Source organism: Solea solea, chromosome 9 (genome assembly GCF_958295425.1).
Source record: "Solea solea chromosome 9, fSolSol10.1, whole genome shotgun sequence".
NCBI lineage: Eukaryota > Metazoa > Chordata > Actinopteri > Pleuronectiformes > Soleidae > Solea > Solea solea.
In genome coordinates, this window is record NC_081142.1 from 10,406,275 (window position 1) to 10,428,881 (window position 22,607).

At 40.9% G+C, this 22,607-nt stretch overlaps 1 protein-coding gene across 3 annotated transcripts in view; it reads left to right on the plus strand.

Moving 5' to 3' along the window:
• Positions 1 to 22,607, plus strand: part of LOC131465269 (voltage-dependent R-type calcium channel subunit alpha-1E) — an 80,701-nt gene that overhangs the window by 52,746 nt on the left and 5,348 nt on the right. The window contains exons 13-43 of one of the 3 annotated variants that reach the window (XM_058637761.1): positions 1,279 to 1,374; positions 1,514 to 1,723; positions 1,914 to 2,026; positions 2,870 to 2,982; positions 3,319 to 3,450; positions 4,088 to 4,157; positions 4,255 to 4,372; positions 5,055 to 5,122; positions 5,266 to 5,357; positions 8,029 to 8,937; positions 9,802 to 10,046; positions 10,613 to 10,724; positions 11,723 to 11,852; positions 12,360 to 12,419; positions 12,568 to 12,674; positions 12,932 to 12,943; positions 13,054 to 13,150; positions 13,526 to 13,686; positions 13,869 to 14,006; positions 14,943 to 15,144; positions 15,275 to 15,439; positions 16,059 to 16,169; positions 16,250 to 16,330; positions 16,435 to 16,620; positions 17,625 to 17,716; positions 18,293 to 18,452; positions 19,316 to 19,443; positions 20,753 to 20,849; positions 21,911 to 22,016; positions 22,140 to 22,247; positions 22,360 to 22,460. In XM_058637761.1, the coding sequence (XP_058493744.1) occupies positions 1,279 to 1,374; positions 1,514 to 1,723; positions 1,914 to 2,026; positions 2,870 to 2,982; positions 3,319 to 3,450; positions 4,088 to 4,157; positions 4,255 to 4,372; positions 5,055 to 5,122; positions 5,266 to 5,357; positions 8,029 to 8,937; positions 9,802 to 10,046; positions 10,613 to 10,724; positions 11,723 to 11,852; positions 12,360 to 12,419; positions 12,568 to 12,674; positions 12,932 to 12,943; positions 13,054 to 13,150; positions 13,526 to 13,686; positions 13,869 to 14,006; positions 14,943 to 15,144; positions 15,275 to 15,439; positions 16,059 to 16,169; positions 16,250 to 16,330; positions 16,435 to 16,620; positions 17,625 to 17,716; positions 18,293 to 18,452; positions 19,316 to 19,443; positions 20,753 to 20,849; positions 21,911 to 22,016; positions 22,140 to 22,247; positions 22,360 to 22,460 (4,520 nt within the window). Of the gene's footprint in view, positions 1 to 1,278; positions 1,375 to 1,513; positions 1,724 to 1,913; positions 2,027 to 2,869; positions 2,983 to 3,318; positions 3,451 to 4,087; positions 4,158 to 4,254; positions 4,373 to 5,054; positions 5,123 to 5,265; positions 5,358 to 8,028; positions 8,938 to 9,801; positions 10,047 to 10,612; positions 10,725 to 11,722; positions 11,853 to 12,359; positions 12,420 to 12,567; positions 12,675 to 12,931; positions 12,944 to 13,053; positions 13,151 to 13,525; positions 13,687 to 13,868; positions 14,007 to 14,942; positions 15,145 to 15,274; positions 15,440 to 16,058; positions 16,170 to 16,249; positions 16,331 to 16,434; positions 16,621 to 17,624; positions 17,717 to 18,292; positions 18,453 to 19,315; positions 19,444 to 19,946; positions 20,044 to 20,752; positions 20,850 to 21,910; positions 22,017 to 22,139; positions 22,248 to 22,359; positions 22,461 to 22,607 lie in introns of all 3 variants that reach the window. The other 2 variants (XM_058637759.1, XM_058637760.1) reach the window with 2 other exon arrangements.

Genomic DNA, 22,607 nt, shown 5'->3' on the forward strand with positions numbered 1-22,607 from the left:
TTAGGGGCTAAGATTTAAATTGTGGTTAGGTTAAGGTTAGGGTTAGTTGGTTATGGTTAAGTTTAGGGCAAAGATTTAAATTGTGGTTAGGTTAGGGTTAGTTGGTTATGGTTAAGGTTAGGGGCTAAGATTTAAATTGTGGTTAGGTTAAGGTTAGGGTTAGTTGGTTATGGTTACGCTTAGGGCTAAAATTTAAATTGTGGTTAGGTTAAGGTTAGGGTTAGTTGGTTATGGTTAAGGTTAGGGCTAAGATTTAAATTGTGGTTAGGTTAAGGTTAGGGTTAGTTGGTTATGGTTAAGGTTAGGGCTAAGATTTAAATTGTGGTTAGGTTAAGGTTAGGGTTAGTTGGTTATGGTTAAGTTTAGGGCTAAGATTTCAATTGTGGTTAGGTTAAGGTTAGGGTTAGTTGGTTATGGTTAAGGTTAGGGATAACACATATTTTTAAGGCAATGCAAAAATAGCTGCACAAACCTGTGTGTTTGCGTGTGTGCATGCACACGTACGTATGGACAAGACTGTGTCCCTGCCGTGTCAGATCTGTAGCTAAAGGAGAATATCCTCTTCCAAATATTGACCTCCAGAAGATTCAGAAATCTCACTCTAGAAAAAGTGTGTGAGCGTGATAAGTTGACAGATACGATCCGTAAACACGTGTCAGTGAAAAGGTCATAACATACATGTCATACTCACCTTGGCATGCGTGCACTGCATGGTGCGTTCCCCTGACGATTTATGGCAGCACTTGAACGCAGCTTGAATATGAACGATGCATGGATCGCAATGTGGCCTCCGAGCATGGTCTGCCATGACGGAGATCATAAAATAGGAGCAAAAGGTTTCCCAATGATTTGTTTGGATCATTACACGAACATTAAATGATCATTTTTATCTCATTCAACTGCACTGTTAATGAGCCCAGCTTTGCCTTTCAGCAAACTTCACAGGCATGAGTTTGTTTTGCAGAGAATCCTCACTTCCTTTATGATTATCTCTTCATTGCATTATCAGACTTCATATAACATTTATAGATGTTGCAGGGGCGGTGATACAAAGTGTAGTTTTTGGGCCATGTTTACAGTATATACTACCACCAAAAGCTAATTAGTTATTCAACATGATGTCATCAAGGCTCATCAAGTGTTGCCCCCTCAGTCATCTTGCCCAAAACTTTGGCTTTGTGTCACAGCCCTAACAATATGTTCCCTCTAATGTGTTAGTTAAATGTTGGTGCAGCTTGTTCTGGTGCTGGTTTTATGTTCATTATACTTTGTCCGCAGTGTTGAAGAGAGCCACTACCATCAAGAGGAGAGGCCTGGATGTGGTGCATCGTGGGCAAGCAGGGGAGGAACAATATGGTGACATCTCCTCTGTAGGTGAGTGGGAGTCTGGACAGGCTTATAAATATGTACACCTAATGTGTGCATGCTCCAGTGCATATTTGATACAGGGGTTAGCGTCTCACTGTTTGGAGCACGGGTTCTGTTTCTTTCCACCTTTCCCACGGCCCCCAAGGCATCCCGATGGCCAGAGCAAGTATCAGGAGTGCCAAGCGAGGTCCTACAGCCTATTTCCGCCGCAAGGAGCGCCTCCTGCGTATCTCCATCCGCCGCGTGGTGAAGACGCACACTTTCTACTGGACCGTGCTTGGCCTTGTGGCCCTAAACACGCTATGCGTGGCCATCGTTCATCACAACCAGCCTCTCTGGCTGTCCAACTTCCTCTGTGAGTCACATGTCATTTTAGCAGCAGCATGAAATATGAGAAGTGCTCAGGCGTTGAATCCAAATCGTTGTCACTTCTGTAAAAGCCGTGAAATGGCACTGAAAGTCCCTTCTATATCATGTAATTGCAATCATCGGTGTTTATTTGTAAACAGTATTTATGTGTGTGTGTGTGTGTGTGTCTGCTTCAGACTATGCAGAGTTCCTGTTCCTCGCTCTGTTCCTGACCGAGATGTTCCTGAAGATGTACAGCTTGGGACCGCGGCTCTACTTCCACTCTTCCTTTAACTGCTTTGACTGCAGTGTCAGTACTTTGTCTCCTTTTCTACACATTTGTTTCTCCCCAAACTTAAAGGGGCTGTATGCAAGAAATCTATTGTATAAAGTTATGCAATGACCACGCCATGTCATCGGAGATTAAGGAAACAGGTTTATTGAAATCCGGGCTTCACTGATAATAATGGTGCAGCCAATATATTCACAATTTAAATGACCATTTGTCAAAGTGTTTATATTTGTGTCTGTTGTGCCACCCACCACCACAACCCACTAACGCAGCTTGTAGCGCATAACTTGAGCACAGAAAGCTTCTCAATCAGAGGAGAAGCTAAACAAGGGTCACAGAGGAGTGCGTTAAAATATAGACTGAAAAGCACAAAGGAAGCTGAAGCTGAACTCTCTATTAAATATTGCTGGAGGATAATTAATGTATATAATGTTTTTTTTTTTTACAGCCTGTTATTGTTGCCTCCTCTCTTCATGTGATAGATCTTGGCTGCTATGACTCTGTTGTTGCTTCTCTTGAGTAGACACGCGTTCACTTTCGATCTCCGTCTGTTGCTGACACACAAAAATCCGGTCAGGACAGGTTCCACGTTTCTAAAACTGAAACAGAAGGTGGGACAGTCATGTGCTTGTGCTTGTGGTTCAGAAACTTTGACAACCACACATTTGAAACAATAACGGCAGCTGTATTTGACGTATAGCCCCTTTAACTGCTTGTGCTTGTGTTCATTTATAACACAGCATTATCCCTTGCTCTCTGTTTGTTTCATTGCATTATCTTTGCTCCTCCCTTCCTCAGGTGTTTTGTCATTTGACGGTTTTAATTAAAGCAGCAGTTCCTTATAAATGTATATTTCTTCAGGTAATTGTTGGCAGCATCTTTGAAGTGCTGTGGGGTTTCTTCAGGCCTGGCACTTCGTTTGGCATCAGTGTCCTTCGTGCACTCCGTCTGCTGAGGATCTTCAAGATTACTAAGTTAGTCTCTGACACACTCTGCACCACATGTTCATATGGTTTATAACATTTCACTGTTGGCAGGAAGTGAATGACAGAAAACTGTCTTTAGGAAAGTTCCCATGGTGGTGTTTAGTCATTTAAGTTTATTAAATGTATTTGTATCAGCCACAGAATACAATATACATTAATCTCAGTAAGAGAAACGAGGCTTTGTTCCAGATTTAGCTGTCAGCTGATTCCCATTTGTAGACACAATGAAATACAGAGCACACACATACACTAATTACAGTATAAGAATAGTACACTTGTGTGTGTGTGCTTTTCAATCCATATAACACCACTGTGACTGACCAGGTACTGGGCGTCTCTGAGGAACCTGGTCGTGTCTCTGATGAACTCCATGAAGTCCATCATCTCTCTCATTTTCCTTCTCTTCCTCTTCATCGTTGTGTTCGCACTCCTCGGCATGCAGCTCTTTGGTGGCAGGTAACGATAACGATATAACCATACTGTCTGACGTTATGTGCTGTCCATCATTGTTTAATAGTCCATACAGAAATTCTGTATATATATATATATATATATATATATATTATATAATATTATATATTATATAATACAAATAAAAGACTGTTTTTCTCTCCCTCTCATCTCCGTTGATATTTCCCCTGTTCCAGTAAACACATTTAGACATAAAAACAAGGCTAAAGCAAATGTTGATTCAGTAGACTCCACTTTATGGAAACCACCAGGAGAAAAGAGAATTGATTGTCAGTTGCTTTGTAGCAGTTTTCATCACATCAAGAGACTAAGACTCTTGTGCCTTTGCTATGCACAGACAGTGCTTGGTTTTCCTTTGTTGAAGGCCATTGAAGTAGAGGCCATTTTCCACAAGCTGTCATTTCAATAAAGGACGGCTTAGTTAGACAAGCATGGCCTCATGTCTGAACTGGTCTCTACAATACAGAGCACTTGGAAAGGAAAACAAGACATCATCTCCATTAGCCAGCCACTTAGAGACGAGGGAGATGGATTTTTTTTTTGCCTCTGAATAAAAATAGTAAGTAAATATTCGACCCAACTTTGCTTTTGTAAGAATATATCGTTTGCATCCTTTTCAAAGGTTCATCTTTGAAGACTATACCCCAACAAACTTTGACACCTTCCCTGCAGCCATCATGACCGTCTTTCAGGTCTGGAAACAACTTATACTTCTGATAATGTCCTGACAATAATAATGTTTAATGACCATAATAGTTTTCTTGATCTGCTATGTGTGTGTTTTCACAGATCCTGACTGGAGAGGACTGGAATGAGGTTATGTACAATGGTATTCGCTCTCAAGGAGGAGTCAAGTCTGGCATGTGGTCCTCCATCTACTTTATAGTGCTCACTTTGTTTGGAAACTGTATCCTTTGCTGTTCTACTGTCAGATGAGGAAGGTTTCATCTCGAGTTGTTGTCACTTTCCTTGTCAAGTGTCTTCATTGTGGTTTATTGTGAGCACCTTATTTTACCATATATTTCTTTGAGAACATTCCTTATAGTGTCCAATATTTAGGAAGACAAGAAAACATCTTAATTATTTGCCCTGTTCTTATCAGTGTTTTGGGTTATGTTACAGTAAAAACCTACTTACATAGGGTATAGTAGTTGTTGCCGGACACCTGGTGAATTTATTCCCATTTATCCCTGAATCTTTTAATCCAGGTTTTGTTCACCAACTCCAGCAACCGAGTCACTTCATCCTGGTAATCTGAATTTTTAAATGAATGAAATCTACTGTAAATGTATCATATCATATTAGGTTTTTTTAATGGTCCCCTTTTCAAGTCACATCAATTTTTTTTTTCATGGCAAAAAGGATACGCAGATATAACAGTCTGTGTGTTCATGTGTGTGTGTGTGTGAGAGAGAGTGGCAGCCTGTGATCTGATTTACATTTTGATTTGATCATTCTGGTCAGCTGAGCTGCAGAGGTGCAGACTGGATTGTTGCATTTCAGTGGAATCTGTAATATCGGTACTGTAATTGTCTGTCTTGTAACAAGGACGTCAGAGTTGTGTCAGTCCTTAACACAGGTGTGACCAGACACTCTGTTGAACGTCTTCTTGGCCATTGCTGTGGATAATCTTGCCAATGCGCAAGAACTTACCAAGGTAAAAGAGGAAATAACTGCTTTTATTCATTTAAGAATGTGCTCCTTTGACTTGTTCAGTTCTGATTTTTCATCCGTTTTTACTTCAGTTTTGTTTCATTAAACTCACAGTTACTCAGTCGCCTTTTTTCATCTTTAAATCAGGATGAAGAGGAAGCAGAGGCAGCTTTCAACCAGAAACATGCTCTCCAGAAAGCCAAGGAAGTCGGACCGTTGTCCTCCTTTATGTCTTCAGAGTAAGTGCTGTAAGCGACTGCCCTTCCTGCCTGACCTGCTCCTCAACTCTCTTTCTTCCCCTCAGAGAATCTCTACTGTATGTAGGAACAATCCTCAGTGTCCACAAGTTGCTTTGACCACCAGCAAATAACCCGTCATTGATTTGGTGCAGTAGATCTAGATTCATAATAATGTCGAGCAGTGGAAGACAGAGACAGAGAGGTCATTAAAACAGAGCCTGACGATGTGCTATTTGGTGCTGCTGTCCCACCAGAGACTTATTGATACATCTTTTCTTAAAAGGTCTCCTATCAGATCTCTTCCTGCTCCCCTCGCTGTAATTTCCTCCAAATTGAAGTCTTATGTCACCATGGTTACTGGTTCCACACCGTGGTGGGAGGTGCCTATAATGTTGTCATGGAGACAGGGTTACTCTGTGTCCAAATTAACATGGTGTGTCCATGACAGTAACGTACTGATCAAAGTGGATGTCGTGGTGAGCAGAGAGTGTCAGACATTAAAGTGAAGTGTGTACAGGCTGTGATCTGTTTAATTGCTCTCACTTGCGGAAATGTTTGGTTCTTCAGGTAAAGTGATCTTGTTTTCTCAATGTCCAGCTTCCTGTTTGTGGAATTGATTTTTCTTTTTTGTCCCTCAGAGATTGATTGCACAAAGGCTTGTTATAGGTGGTGGAAGTGCATGTGCATGCACAAGAGTGGCGACCTCTGCCCCTCTGAATGCAAGCACTTTGTTGCATGGGCATGTGGGAGAAGATAAAGTTTTAATACATGGCCATATTTTTTTAGTTTCCTATGCTGTAGAAAGTGATATAAGTGGGTCAGTGGAGCCAGCGGAGGGTTGAGCCCTTGACAGAGCACATAGAGAAGACTAGAATACCATGGGGTCATCTGGCCTGGCATCTGCATTCAGCGAGGACACTCTGAACTTTAAGGCTTTCTGGCATCACTTCTGATATCGGCTATGAAACCCCAGTGGTACCTGCCCCTGCTGACCTAGAGGAAACTTGCATGCCAGATTGTGCTCAGTAACAAAGGGAGGCAGCAAAAGAGAGATGCAGCATGTTGGGGGCTGATGACAATTTCACCTTGGGAATGCATGTGTCTGGTTGGCATGATCAAAGCAAGAAAAACACACACTCACTGAGAATGCTTGACTTGCACACTACAGCAAATTACACTGTAACTGTACATGGATAATGTTTTCAGTGTGTGTTCAGTTTTTCTTCCAACGTGAAGTCTTCAATCCTTCACTCTATTATAGCGTAATATTTTGAGCAGTGGAAATGTCATGATTTGGCTTTACTGGCATGTCCTGAAAGAACGCACATGTGTTACTGCACTAAGGGGGTGGCAGTGGTGTTCAGCGCTGCATCCCAGTGTGGTGGTTTTGTACAAAGGGAAAATTCTGTAAATGTGTACTCACTTCCCCACTAATGGAGCCCATCTGTGTTTCCTACATGTGCCCATACTGTAGCTCAGACTGTCTATTTAAAAAAAAAAGTCTTCTTATCAATGTTGTGCTTACTGTTGATGTTTATGAATGTTGTTTAATTGTTTCTAATACTTGCTACCATCTTGTTTGTCAATGTGCTGCTTGGCTCCAATGAAGACACACAACAAAGCATCCAAAGTCCCGTTATTTAAAATTACATTAAATTTATCCTTGTGTAAAATATATATATATATATACATATATATATATATATATATATATATACACATATATATACATATATACACATATATATATATACATATATATATATATATACATATATATATATATACATATATATGTTATACATATAACGTTTGTATGCTTTGAAAATTATAGAAATAAGGCACAATTAAGCAATCAAATTAAAAAGAATGAATAAACGTCCTCTAAAAGAGCACCTTCAGCCTTTAAGATTGAATAGCAAATTCAGGACAGGTGATGAGAGGCATTAACGTGCTACACAGCTGTTTTTGTGACTTTGGTCCTTGTGTGAAAGGCCAGGTTTTGATTTTTCGGGGGATTGCTTGCTGTGTGTCTCCTGGCCTGTTTTGTCTCTGCTCACAAAAGCACTAATGTCTTGTTTTCAACCAATGGCTCATTGATAACACGGACCACACAAGAGTCCACACTCCAGTAAGTAACACTGTCTGTTTTGCTCTCTGAATCTCTCACTAACGCCTGTCTGATTTTCATAAATGGGTAAATGTTTCCTACTCATCCTGTGTGGTGCTCTGTTTATTCTCTGTCCTGTACCTCCGAACTCTCCAACCAGCATTTGATCCCACTTTCTTTATATACATATATATATATCTATATATATATTCCACTGACTCATTTTTGTTTCATTCTGTTATTGAAGTCACTCAGCAACACCTGGCTTGGTTAATTTATCACCTAACATTGTCATTGATCCAGCAAATCGCCTCATGTTGAAATGAAATTCCACTTTTTTGTTGTGAATACTCACAATTCAGACCAAAGTTTTTTTAGTTTTTTTTCTTATTCAAGCATACATACTTTTCAGTGCATTAAATAAGAAAGAGGAACCTAGAACCTTTGAACCCGGATCAAAAAAAGAATTTAATTAATCTAAATGGATTGTATGTATGAAATGTGACAGTTCTATAATAAATTCTTTCTCATATTGAATTAATGATCTCTTTCTCTTCTCAGGGGAAGCCGAAGGCGGCGGCCCTACCTGTACAGAAAAAGAGCCATCCACCGCAGCCGGCCTACCTACTCCTGCTCCCTGGAGGAGAACCCGGGGAGCATCAGGGAGGGCCGTCCACTCCCACCACTCAACCCCTCTAACTCTTTCATGTCTAGGAGAGAGAGAAGAAAAAGGATGACTATGTCAGTGTGGGAGCAGAGGACCAGCCAGCTGCGCAGACACCGCCAGATGTCCAGCCGAGAGGTCCTATACAGCACCCCCAGCGAGGACAGGGATGGTTCTCCTGCTCCAGCCCAGGCCCTACATGGACATCCACTGTCCCTGCACTGCAAGACCGTGCAGCAAACGCCGTCTGGGAGCTTGAAACGCCTGACAGATCCCTCAGCATCCCCATCCAAGAACCAGGCTGTAGGCTCAACTGTGCCTGTGGACACACCTCTGGGTGCCACGCTGTCTGGCGAAATACCAGAACCCCCAGAGTCAACGGATCCCAAAAAAGTTCCTCTGCCTGATGTGACTGTGGCTGTGACCATACCAGAGCCACCTGAATCTGAGTCTGTCTCTGAGAGTGGAAAACTCGCTGTCAGCCAGAGTCACAACAGCATCAGCGAGCGTCAAAGCCCACGGTTGAATGGCGATCGCCAACATAGGGCAGTGAAGAAGTTCAGACCCCCGGATAACGTTGACACACTGACTCCTGAGATTGGAGGTTTTGCTGGGATCAGGGACAGGAGGTTACAGCAACACTGCGACCATAAGAGAGGAGCCAGAAGTCAGGGAAGATCTACCGGGAACGAAGTCCATTTGGCAAGCCGCTCGACCAGCAGAGAGAGGAAGAAAAACCCAGGGAAGCTCGAAGAGGACGAGGTGGAGACCAAAACAGAGGTGGTGTCCAAACCTGAGGACAGCAGGTGAGATAAGACGATGCATGCTGAGCTTTGTTTGGCAAGAATGTTTTGGCCTCTGAAAAAACAGATTTAAATGAAGTTGTTATGTAGGCAAAGTCTTTGGGTGCTGTGCTGTGTTTTGTATACTGTAAATTCGTGGGAGTGACATATATTCAGTGCTGACTTCACCAGCCCTGAGACACAGAGAGAATGCCTGAATGCCACAAGGAAATACAGATTTCAAATACTTCACTAAAAGCAAATAATATCTACACCAGCTTAAATGTTTTCCACTTTTCCTCGCCACTGAATATCCTTTGGAACTCCAGTTGGTTTAGTTTGTAAACTGCCCTCCCACGCCCAAGTCCATAGAGAAAATCTGTGTTTATAGCCCACACAGACAGGCAAACCTGCTGATCTAATGCTGCGTCATTTGGTAAATGAGTGTCAATCCAAACAAATGACTTCAAATGACCTGCCTTGTGCACCTCTGAGGGGAGGGGAGTCATTTACAAACCTCTGTTTCCAGTCAGAAAAGGTTCCTGGCTTTATCTCAAAGCAGCAAACATAGTGTTACCATGTCACAGACTTAAGCAAGCTGTACTTCCCTGTGTCCCCACTGACGGCCATGTTCTCTGTTAGAGTGAGCCTCCTTGTCTCAGGTTGTCTGATGGGTCATTGTTGACTATGTGTTAGTATCTTATTTCATTTTACTTAAAAGAAAAACTTGAACAATCTCTTCAGGCTAAAAAAAAACTGAGCATATGAACCACTCAGCTCCGCCTCCCTCCCTATTTTGGGATTACAGATTCACCACCTAACAAAACCAACAGTGTAATTAAACCCCGACACTCCTGTCTGTCCACTAAAGTTTATGTCTGCATCTAGACAAGGTGATCAGAGTGAAGAAGGGGACACAAAACCACCAAACAATCAAAGCCACACTGATAACCCTTGTCCTACGAAGCAAGAGGAGGTTCCTCAGCACTCAGACTTGTCCCCTCCTGCCATTTCTGAGGACAATAAAGACGACAAGAATCCGGAGCAGGATCAGGACAAACCTCAGCTCAGCTCCAGTGTGATCATTGAGGTGCCAAGTGTGCAGTCATGTCTGGAGCTTTCCACGATCACAGGTATCAGTTGTGTGTAATTGTGTTGGTTTTCAGGCAAGCGTTGGATGACTTTTGATTGTACATATAGTATCTGGTGACAGGAGAAGGAGTGTTGTTAATATATTTAGTTTTTTCTTATTTGTGACCTATGACATAAAAGTTTAATTTTATTAATCCCCTTAGGGAAAGTATTCCTCTGCATTTTGACCCATCCTAGAATTAGGAGCAGTGGGCTGCCACACTGAGTAGCGCCCGGGGAGCATTGGGAGTTGGGTACATGGCTCAGGAGTACCCCAGCCCTTTTGGGCCGGGTGGGGATTTGAACTGGCGACCTTCCGGTTAAAGCTACATTATTGTTATAGTTAAATTACTATTGTTGCCTTCAGAATTCAGGCATTTTGAGAGGCAGTGAGTTGTGTTACCGTTTACCCCATCGTCCACTGACTTAGCTCACCATTGTTCTCAGTTCTCCGTGCATTTATCCCTGATTGAAACCAGCTACATTTGCAACATCTCCTCAGAGTGTCCTTGTGGGAATTAAGTGGTTGACAGATACTTCACCTACCTCTTCTCCTGACCTTCTCTAGTCAACAGTAAAGACCACGAAATCTGTAAGTCAGAGAAGGAGGAGGCAGAGGTAACAAATCCTGTCAACACTGTGACTCCAAACAGCATGTTCATCTTCAAACCTGACAACCCGTAAGTTACCACCACTCGCACTTCTCACAGGAGACTGCTGTGATCTTTTTAATGTTTAATGTTTGTCCTGTGTGAGCTGACTTTTTCACAAATCTCCTCGCTGCAGTGCAGAGACCTCATTAGGGGTGAACTGCGCTGTGAACATAGATAATTCTGCATCAATACCGTGGCAGCACATAATCAGTTGTTGCCGTGTAACATTGCTTGTTGATACTCCAGTTGCTAGAAGCGGCAGCTTGACTGCAGAAATATTAGTTTCTATCACTAATTGGTGTGTGTGTGTGTGTGTGTGTGTGTGTGTGTGGGCAAAAAAAAAACAACACATTTTAGTTTGTTTTGGGGGGAGATGGAACATCTCATTTAATTTGTAAAGATATAATTTTTTTTTTAAATGACAAGACTTATGTTTGTTATTTTAAGTTTAACATTATCCAAAATCCATAGAAATACGTATTTCTATTCAAGGACAGTTTCATTTTGAAAGAAATATCTGTACAACTAGTTAGCCAGTTAGATTGTATGTATTTTCAATTTATTTTGTCACAAATGGATGAAGATTTTTCCTTTGCCACTTGCTGCACATTCTGACAACAAAGACACAGGGAAACCAAACAACACAAGACAACAGTTCCCATGATCCCACACTGCTTACCGATGTCATCAAACTAGGTCTTTTGTTGTTGTTTTGATGTAGAGACCCCTAGCGTACCTATCTTGTGTTAATAGAAAGAAAAACTGAAAATCGAGCAATCTAATGCATCCCGCGGCATCGTTGAATCAAATCATGGACATGATAATGTTAGTCGGGTTGAAGATGCACAGAGTTAAATACTGAATGTCAGTGAAAAATGTGTGAAATTGCAGTTAAGTTGAATGTTTAATGAAGATTTGTTGCACGACGTCCATGTTGTTTAGTGGACTTTCAGCTCCAGTTCAGGCCTGTACAGTCTCACATGAGATCTGACCCCTGGGTCACTCTGCCATCTGTTCTCCCTCAGTGTTCGCCGAGCTTGTCACTATGTAGTGAACCTGCGATACTTTGAGATGTCCATCCTGCTGGTCATTGCTGCTAGTAGTATAGCACTTGCTGCTGAAGACCCTGTGGCTGCCTCCTCTGACTGGAATAAGGTATATGTTCATATCTATCCATTTGGTAAATGGTTTCGCCGACACAGGGACTGCTGTCACATTAATAACCTCACGGAGGCAAGAATATTTCTGCTGTCTCAGTGACGATCATCGCCTAAATCATTAGCCCCTGAGAAATGATTTCAATCACTTTTTATCTGAGCCTGGGGTCTCCTTCCTTCTCTCTCATCTAGGCCAAGCAGTGAAAGTATCATAAAAAAAAAAAAAGGGAAAATGTTTCTCAATAAACATTCTTTAAATTGTTTTGCAAAAAGCTGCTAATGTGACTTGATTGGAAGCAATTAAATTATAGATGATTGAGGCAAAGGAAGTCTGAAGCGTGCTGAGTCTGGTTGTTTAGGAGGGATAAAGCTAATTATCTTGTGTTGTCTAACTGATCGTTTCTTAATAAACCACAAGCTGAGAATCAAATCAGGCTTCATGAAATCAACCAGTGGAAGGATTACTCATTTTCCTCTTTGTTGTTCTGTGTCATACATATTGCAGGTTCTGCGTTACTTTGATTATGTTTTCACTGGAGTCTTCACATTTGAGATGATCATTAAGGTGAGTTGTTGGTATAAAAATGACACACTGATGCTTTAGTGACTGATTTCAGTATTTTTGGCTTTCTGTGCACCCTACATCCTGCATGCCTGCAAACTCTCCGAGAAAACTGATGAATTTTGTTTGTTTGTTATTGTGTTGTCCTCAGATGATTGACCAGGGTCTGATCCTGCATGATGGCTCCTATTTCAGGGATCTGTGGAACATCCTAGACTTTATTGTCGTGGTGGGAGCACTGGTGGCCTTTGCCCTCACGTCAGTCACATCATGAATTCTTGATTTGAAATTATACATCATACATGCTGCTCCATTTCACCCAATAGACTTCAGCACAATCACTAACACGTATCAAATCATCACTTTACATGCTTGTAACATGTTTCTAATCATATAAAGAAAATAACATTTTGTTTGTAACTACGACGACTTACATCTTCCTCTCTACTGTTGCTCTTTTTCTTTGTTTTCTTTGTGTCTTTTTGGAATGGCGTCTCTGTGGAAATGACCAGCAGCAATGTTTTGGGGTAACAGTCTACTGTGCTTAATTAATAGAACAGTTCAGCAAATAAAGGGCTGTCTAAATATACAATCTTTAATGTGCATGTGATTCTGACACGCTCTGTTTGTTGTACAGAAATAACAAAGGACGGGACATTAAAACCATCAAATCTCTGAGGGTGCTGCGTGTCCTCAGACCACTGAAGACTATTAAGAGACTTCCTAAACTCAAGGTCAGACATATTCAGTCTTGGTTGTATGTTGATACTTTTGTGACAAGACCACAGAGAGGAGAACAGTTAACCATACAGTTATGACTAATCACCCATTTTTTATATATACAAATGTACATTAGACATTTTGCAAAAAAAATATTGATGAGAGAAAGTAAAGATCTAGTCTTTGTGATAGTCATAGTCATAGCGTCCACGACTTTAACAAAATTGATTATTGCATAGATTAGTAAAAAATTGAATCTTCATGCAGATAAAATAGTGAAAATAAAATTTCTGACTGTTGGTGTTGATTTTGCCTCGTTGTTTGTCCCTGCGTTCTCTGAACCACTTCACCTTTGTTTCTCCTCATCTCTTTTATTCTTTCTCTTCCAGGCAGTTTTTGACTGCGTGGTGACATCTCTGAAGAATGTCTTCAACATCCTGATAGTTTACAAACTTTTCATGTTCATCTTTGCCGTCATTGCTGTGCAGCTCTTCAAGGGAAAGTTTTTCTACTGTACTGACAGTTCGAAGGACACAGAGAAAGACTGCCAGTAATACTCCTTTACTTACTTACTTACTTACTTCAATTCTTACTTTTTACTTTCGCCCTTTCTTGTCACTCTCCTAGTTGTATTTTCCGAGTTTTTGGTTTTCAACCTTTTAACCTTCTTGGATTCTTCACTTCTTACTATGTGTTTATGTTCTGATGCTCCGCCTCTGTCTGCTGCTGTAGGGGTTACTACATTGACTACGGGAAAGACAAGAAAGAGGTGAAGCGAAGAGAATGGAAGAGGCACGAGTTTCACTATGACAACGTCATCTGGGCCCTTCTCACCCTCTTCACTGTTTCCACTGGAGAAGGATGGCCACAGTTAGTATCTGACTGGATATCGTACTTTCAGATTTGATTTGATTTGTTTGAATACATCCAGAAAATATAGGAAAAAAAACAAACCCTGGCTCTCTTAAAACTGGAGTTGAACCCAAATTAATGATATTGTAAAAAATGTATAATGTCTGCTATGAAAAAGGTAAATTACACCAGGTTTATTCATGACACGCTTGAGCCTGACATAAGCATGTTGTATGAGTTAAACTCATGGACGGATTCTAATATATAAAACCAACTTTCATACATATTGTTTCAATCCAAATGCCAAAGATCACAGAATTTGACAGACATAGAAACAACAAAGCTGACTTTTGCACAGTACTGTACATGGGCACAGCACATATTTACTATAGAATCAAATACATGATCTACAATGTATTACATTCATTTCATGAAGGTGGTTTCTATATCTATTATTTCACTATCTGCACTGTTTCAGTGAATTACGTTTTATTATAAATGACTTTTTGTCATATCTGTAGTAGCACAAAATATGAACATAACTTAACATTTGCAACAGTGACTTCCCTCAGGGTGAAAAAAACATTTAAATAATGCTGCACAAAATCAACACATCCCAAATAGCTTGGCTCAAAAACACATACCTCTATTAAGGAAAAGAGACAAATAAACATAAACCAAATCACAAAAAGAGAGAAAGCTCCATGTTTTAGGAAATGCCATGTTTTAAGGATGTAACATAATGAAACATGTTCTTATATGACTCTATGCCATTGTGTTACAGAGGGAGTCAGTAGTGTGCTAAATTATCTTGAATTTGATAACATTTCATAAAGCTTGGCTTTGTATTTATTGATAGTGGAGCCATATTCTAGAATGATCACCATGATTTTATTTAGTATCCAGACTAATAAAATGGCCACGTTACCATGAAATGTGTCTCTGTTCTTTCAGGGTCCTGCAGCATTCAGTGGATGTGACTGAGGAGGACAGAGGGCCCAGCCATGGCAACAGGATGGAGATGTCGATTTTCTACGTCATTTACTTTGTTGTCTTTCCTTTCTTTTTTGTCAATATCTTTGTGGCTCTCATCATCATCACCTTCCAGGAACAGGGGGATAAGATGATGGAGGAGTGCAGCCTGGAGAAGAATGAGGTGAGAGGCGTTTCCTCCAGCAGATTTGAAGGCAAACAGCAAAAGAAAAATGAATGATAAGTGTCTACCTGTTGAGGTTTTTTACTCTTACACTCCTGTTCTCTTCTTTCCCTCGTCTCTTATATTTCAGAGGGCCTGCATTGACTTTGCCATCGGCGCCAAACCACTGACCCGTTACATGCCGCAGAACCGTCACACCCTCCAGTACCGTCTGTGGCATTTTGTGGTGTCGCCCTCTTTTGAGTACACTGTCCTGACCATGATCGCGCTCAACACGATTGTACTGATGATGAAGGTACAGTTTCCCACATATCCTTGTTTGATAATAGGACAAACACACTTTGTGTTGCTTCTCAATTACATACTCTGCTGTGAACCTGTGACTGTTAACACTTAAGATTTAAGTTAAGTGTCACTCCTGACTAGAATCATGGATGTTTTAAAAGAGCTGTCATTTTAAGGAAGCTCAGCACTGCGTCAAGACACTGTGATGTTTGCATTTAGAAGTGCTCACTTTTTATTTTTCCCCCACTCCTCTCAGCACAACTGTGTATTTCCCCAACTTGACTTTTCTTGGACTTTGCTGTTCATTCAGACAGGCAGGGGGTGACTCAGCCTGTATTAAATATTGATCTATAATGTCCAGGGGCTGCTATTTAGCATGACCTCATTAACTGTGGCTGCCGCCACTAGAGGAATGACTCCTTTTATAGTGTGACATATGAGAGGTGTAGAGACTGAGGCAGGATTTATGGGTCTGGAGGAATCTTCCATCAAGTTGTAGATCTGGAAGGTGCGGGGCTGAGGTTCATGCTGATATCAGGCTCCTACCATGAGGCTTAGCTGCAGTGAAGTAGGAATATTCCAACACAAATTTGCTATAGTTTAATCGCTTCCTCCTGTCTTTTCTTTAGTATTACTCTGCTCCACCGGCATACGAGGCGGTGCTGAAGCATCTGAACACAGCTTTCACTGTCCTCTTCTCTGTTGAGTGCATCCTCAAGATCATGGCATTTGGGTTTCTGGTGAGAAAAAAAGAGGTTCCTGAACGTGAATTCAAGATGTTCTTTAGAAATGACCTAATACAACTCTCCTGTTTGTGTAGAATTATTTTCGAGACACGTGGAACATTTTTGACTTTATCACCGTCTTGGGCAGCATTACTGAGATTGTGGTCGACCTGCAGGTAATAGCAAAAACATGATTTAGAAATATGATCAGATCCTTATAGAGAGAGTCTAAATGAGGATTTATAATGTCTGTCAACACTTTATTCTGTCCTTTTGCCAGTTTGTTGATACATTCAACATGAGTTTCCTGAAACTGTTCCGGGCTGCTCGTCTGATCAAACTGCTGAGACAAGGCTACACCATCCGGATTCTTCTGTGGACATTCGTACAGTCTTTCAAAGCCTTGCCCTATGTCTGCCTGCTCATCGCCATGCTCTTCTTCATCTACGCCATAATTGGCATGCAGGTCAGTCCGTGGAGATGGTCTATGACACCGGTGACCATAACACTCTCCTGTCCCGTCTTGAACAGTGGGTTGGCATTAAGGGTACAGCTTTAAAATGGTTTAATTCATATCTCAGGCATGGGTCATTCTAGGTATCCATAGGCCAATGTTCTTCATCCTCTGCCCTTGTGTCTTACGGTGTCCCCCAGGGATCCATCTTGGATACAATCCTCTTCAGTCTATACATGCTCCCATTAGGTAACATGATCAGAAAATTCAACATCTCCTTTCACTTCTATGCCGATGTCCTACCAGTCAGATCTAAGACTCCTTAGAGACCCCCTTAGAATGTCCTAAGGAGGTTAAAGTTTGGACTGGATTTTGGTCCTTCTAAATCCAGAAATCCCTTCCATGACAACTTCAACCATCTAACCACGTATGTTAAATCCATACAAGAAACATAGATGTTATCCTAGATCCTGAGCTCTTCATAAACACAAACCCTCTTTGTCTTATCATGATCTCAATTTCAAAACCCTGCTGATAGTTTTTAAAGCTCTCAATGATCTAGCTCCAAACTATTTTCCTGACCTGATACATCCCCAGTTATCTTCCTGGTCTCTGAGACCATTCAGCAAAGGCCTTCTCCATGTCCCCTGATCTCGGCTCAGGCAAAAAGGAGATAGAGTCTTTGCAGTTGCTGCCCCTCAACCGTTGGAATAGGTTGCCACTTGACATTCGACATGCCCCTTCGATCTGTGTTTTTAAATCTAGGCTCAAAACTCACTTGTTGTCACAGGCTTTCTCTGTTCTCTTTATCCACTATGTACAGCACTTTGGTCAGTGTAAGCTGTGTTTAAATGTTCTTGAGGAAAACATTTTACTTACTCACTAGCACATGCTACATTTACCATTTTCTGTCCAGCATTATTGAGCACCATATTTACATTTCATGGTGAACATTCAGTCTTTAATGTTGTGCCAGGAATTCTAAATAGTTTGGTGTGAATTTGTGTGTGCACCAGGTCTTTGGAAACATAAAGTTGAACGAGCAGACGCACATTAACCAGCACAACAACTTCAAGAGCTTCAGTGGCGCTCTGATGCTGCTGTTCAGGTAGGAAACGGTGGCGTCTATGTAAACTTTGTAAACACACCTCTTGGGAGCAGGGATCCCATTTGAAACTCAACACAATACCTAAAACCAGGAGCTTAGCTTCAGTTTGCAAAAAGAAGTTCATTTGTTCTCTCCTACAACACTTGATCCACTAAGTAAGACATTTCAAGTAGTGTGAATCGTGTTGCTAGGTTGCATTTGCAAAGCTTTGCTTTTTTAGGACTCGAGCGGTTACTCAGTGTCAGGAGGTGATAGATGCTGCAGTTTACCACTTTTCCCCTTTAGAAATAGCTTTGCTGACACACACACGCACGCACATACACACACACACACACACAGTGCGACATCCAGTTTTGAAAGGGCAGAAAAATCACTGAATAGGAGAAAGTGTTCATATTGTGTTGATTTAAATTTAAGGTTTATCTCATATAACATGAAGATTAAAATCAAACTTCCTGAATACATTTTATTTGCACTGATGTAAAAATAAAAGGTCAGATATACTGCATACATTATGGACTATAAATGTGTGTGTAACTACACAACCATGTGTTTGTCCGTGTGCTGTGTGTTCAGGAGTGCCACAGGGGAGTCATGGCAGGAGATCATGTTGTCGTGTCTGGGGGGACAGCAGTGTGAGACGGACCCCTCTCTTACATCAGAGCCGGAGGGAGGCTGTGGCTCGGACTTTGCCTATTTCTACTTTGTCTCCTTCATCTTCTTCAGTTCCTTCCTGGTAAGACACAGAAACTTAATTGAATAATAATTCTGATTATTTTGACATTTTTAATACTCTGTACTTACATGAATAAGTATAACTCGGCCCGTTAATTCAATAATAATCAGCCAAGTAGGATTTTTTTGTGCAAGTTTACACATTTTTGTCGTCAGAAACCAACCTTCTAAGTCACTAAAGACAAAGTTAATGTTTCTGTTGCATATATGAAATATTGAGTGATCATGTTTTTGTTTCTTTTAAGTAGAACACAAAATAAAGGAGAATAAAGACCATAAGTGATGTGTATTAGTGGGATTGCTGCAGTCACTCCCTTCAACAAATCAACTTAATTTAGTTCCATTACAACATTATGGCTTGGATTATTCTTCACATGTTTGCCTTTTTAATGAATTGGAAAACACAAATGTTCAGTTTTCCACTAGTTTACACATACTTAAATGCAGAAACTATTCACTCATTTTGAAATATTTTATACTTTCTGAAATTATTATCAAATAAAAGTTCTCATTCAGATGAATTGAAATGCACTTAATGCACACTCATTTTCTACTACTTACTGATTCCACACACTTCAACATAGAAACTTCAAAACATATTTTGAATTAAATTTTTGCCATTTCCACGTCGGCTGTCGTATTCTAGAAGTATTCTGGTGTATTTTCTACTTTCAATCACTCGTTTTGCACTAATTTTAACTTCTTTCTAAACATGCAGTCATTCAGTCAGAAACTTGAACTAATTTCAATTGGCTAAAAGAATAAATCATCATTAGATATTAGCCATTGGCTGAACTGATTTCTGAAGATTTGCATAAGCCATAGACAAAGGCATATTGGTTGACCTCTTTGTTTTCTGCCCAGATGCTGAACCTCTTCGTGGCTGTGATCATGGATAACTTTGAGTATCTGACGAGAGACTCCTCCATCCTGGGCCCTCACCACCTGGATGAGTTTGTGCGGATCTGGGGGGAGTATGACCGTGCTGCCTGGTCAGTGTTTCTTAGTCTGTGCACACATGCATACAACCACTTCATTTACAACAAATGCTATAGTGTCAAACTCTCATGTGATACAGATAGTGTTGTGATTTAAAAGCATTAAAAAGAACGATAAAAAAAGACACATTTGTTCCACTAACACAATGAAAAGGCATTTTAAGTACATTGTTCATGGTTTATTACCATCCCCCTTAGAATTCACTGTGCAGTACATGCAAGTAAAAGAATGGTCAGTGGTTGCAGCTGAATGAAGAGCAGTGATTAATAAAGTGTGACAGTCACGCAGGTGGGCTTTTAGATGTCTAATTAAAGTGAATTCAACTAACTAAGCTGACTTGTATATAATTATATATGTAATTGTGATGTTATTTTTAATTTGGTAAATGATGTCTTTACACAAAAGGAAAGAATGACTCCATGTACGTGATTTCACCCTTCTTTTGGACCACACAGCTGTACTGACCAACAACTAAAGACATGTATGTTCTTTCCAGTGGTAGGGTCCACTATAAGGAGATGTACAAAGTTGTACGCACTATCTCACCTCCCCTGGGCTTTGGAAAGAACTGCCCACACAGGGTGGCATGCAAGGTTTGGTTCCCCCATGTCAAGGACCACTCCCTTTTATTCCTCCTTTTCCTTCCCTTCACTAACAATCACACCCTGCTTGACCCTTTAGGGGTGTGTTAGTCAGGTCAAAGAATGGCATCACTCCGGTCTCAGGTACTAAGGCACAGGGCGTCCCTCATTTGCTCTCGTCGTATTGGGGGGGGGGGGGGGAGCATTTTTGCTTTTGATGAGCACTTGTTGAGAAAATTGAGGGAAGCCGGTTTCTTTCTACCTTTTGGATTTGGTTAAAAATGTAGTGGCAGACTCCTGCACACATGCAGCACTGCACTATGTAAGTATATGATTATAGTGCCAGATCCAATGAGGCTGTCATTCCTTTGCTCATCCTTGTCTGAGGTTTTCTCCTTTCCCAGATTTCTATGCCCAGTTGCCGGCATAGAAAGAGTACAACCTGTTTTGTTTCTCCTGCTTTACTCTCTCCTCCCCTGTGCAACCTTGGAATAATCCTTTCTCTTGTCTCTCCTTCATTCTTGTCCCTCTCTTTTACCCTTCCTGTGTCGCTCTCCTCCTACATTAATTGGGAGCGCACTCCCTGACACCTTCACCATTATTCAATATCTGTTCCACTTCCAATGTCATTCCTCTCCCTTCCTTTTCTCTCCTTCTTCTCTGTCTCTTTTTGTTATTCCTCTCTCTCATCCCCATCTTCATGGCAACCTGGCGCCCCAAGTGGTCGTATCCATTATACAGACATGTATGAGATGTTGACCAACATGTCGCCACCTCTTGGCCTGGGCAAGAAATGCCCCTCCAAGGTGGCATATAAGGTAGACTAAACTCTGGAGAATAACAGGCACTGCCTCCATGTCTTAATCTACAGGAATAAGCACTGGTGAAGCTCATTTTGTGTGTCATGTGTTAGAAAGGCAAAGCATTTTTTTGTTGATCATATGATGCGGCATTGCTTGTTCCAGTTTCAGTATTTTTCATTGGCAGATTAAAAGAAAAGTGCTACTGTAAAGATTTGGCTGCTTTAATTTGCATCTTCACTGAGAACTGTATTTTTCTGAGCCACTTTACTGATGAAGTTGTTAAACATCTACATGCTAAACTTTCTCACTTGTAAAACTTTGCTTTCAAGTGTTCTCATGTCTTTCATGCTTCTCTTTTTTCTCACATATTCCTGTCTGCATGTGCCTCCTGGTACAGCCCAGTGTTACATCTGTGGTGTTTTTGTAATGTGTGTGTGTGTGTGTGTGTGTGTGTTTGAGTGACTGCAAGCATGCTCCATCGCAGACTTACCGTTCTCTTACCGTGCAGTGTGTCATGTGAGTCCCTCTTCCTTTATTTAACTGGGCCTGTATTTACAGGAGGACAAGAGAGGACATGTTGCATTGTTTGATTGAATGGGCTTGTGTCCAAGCAAAGATACAGGAAATTACATGCATGTCCTCTCAGTGTTTTCCTGTATCTGTTGGTGTATTTTCATTTTAAGTTTAACAAGTTTTAGTTTACAAAACAAGCTTAGACGAAATTGTGATTAATTAATAATTAATAATTGTTGTTAAATTTACACCGATGCCCAGAAAGGCTGTGGTCGCTCATAAAATAGTTTTCAATAAAGCTAAGTAGACAAACTCATTAAGTTCTATTTGAACATGTTTATAATGTAATTAAATATTGATCGTCTTGCCTGTGTGTGACCCTGATCTTTTGTAAAAATCTGTTTAAAGTGTCATTTTTTTAAAAGATGATGATTATGAGAGAATGCATGTTAAGCATATAATGAGCCGCCACAGCAGTTCTGTGTGATTTTGATTTATTTTTCTTTTCTCGTGTTTGTCTGGGTTGTGACTGACTTTGATGCTTTGTGTCTTGCTGCCATCAGAGATTAGTCCTGATGAACATGCCCGTGGACGATGACATGTCTGTCCACTTCACCTCCACCCTCATGGCCCTCATCCGCACTGCTCTGGAAGTCAAGATAGCCAGAGGTTAGACCCGATATGATATCTCAGAGATTGTGATAAAACAATGAAATATCCCTCTGAACGTGTCTGCATGTCGTCCGTTACTTTTTCTTCTCTGTGTTGCATCTCCTGTGGTTTTTCTTTCAGGCGGAGAAGATAGAAATCAGATGGACCTGGACCTGCAGAAGGAGATCAGTATCATCTGGCCTCATCTCTCTCAGAAGGCGCTGGACCTGCTGGTTCCTATTCATAAAGGTGACTTCAGCGTTAAAAGAGCATCTTTGTGATCATAGTTATGATTTAATTTTAGTTGATAATGCTGGTGAAGGGTCACATATGTAGTTCATTTCTGCTTCTTCCATCTCAGCCAGTGACATGACCATAGGGAAGATCTACGCTGCCATGATGATCATGGACTATTACAAGCAGAGCAAAGCTAAGAAGCTGCGACAGCAACTAGAGGAACAGGTACCACGTTTTCTTATTTATGTGTTTTTATTTTTAGCACTTTGTGTTACTTAAATTCCACAGTGCAGTCTCTCTTGTCTTCAGGCCATTGTCTAGTCATTAAATGAACAAAGAGGCAGATATTGTTGTTTGCACTTCTTCAAGCCT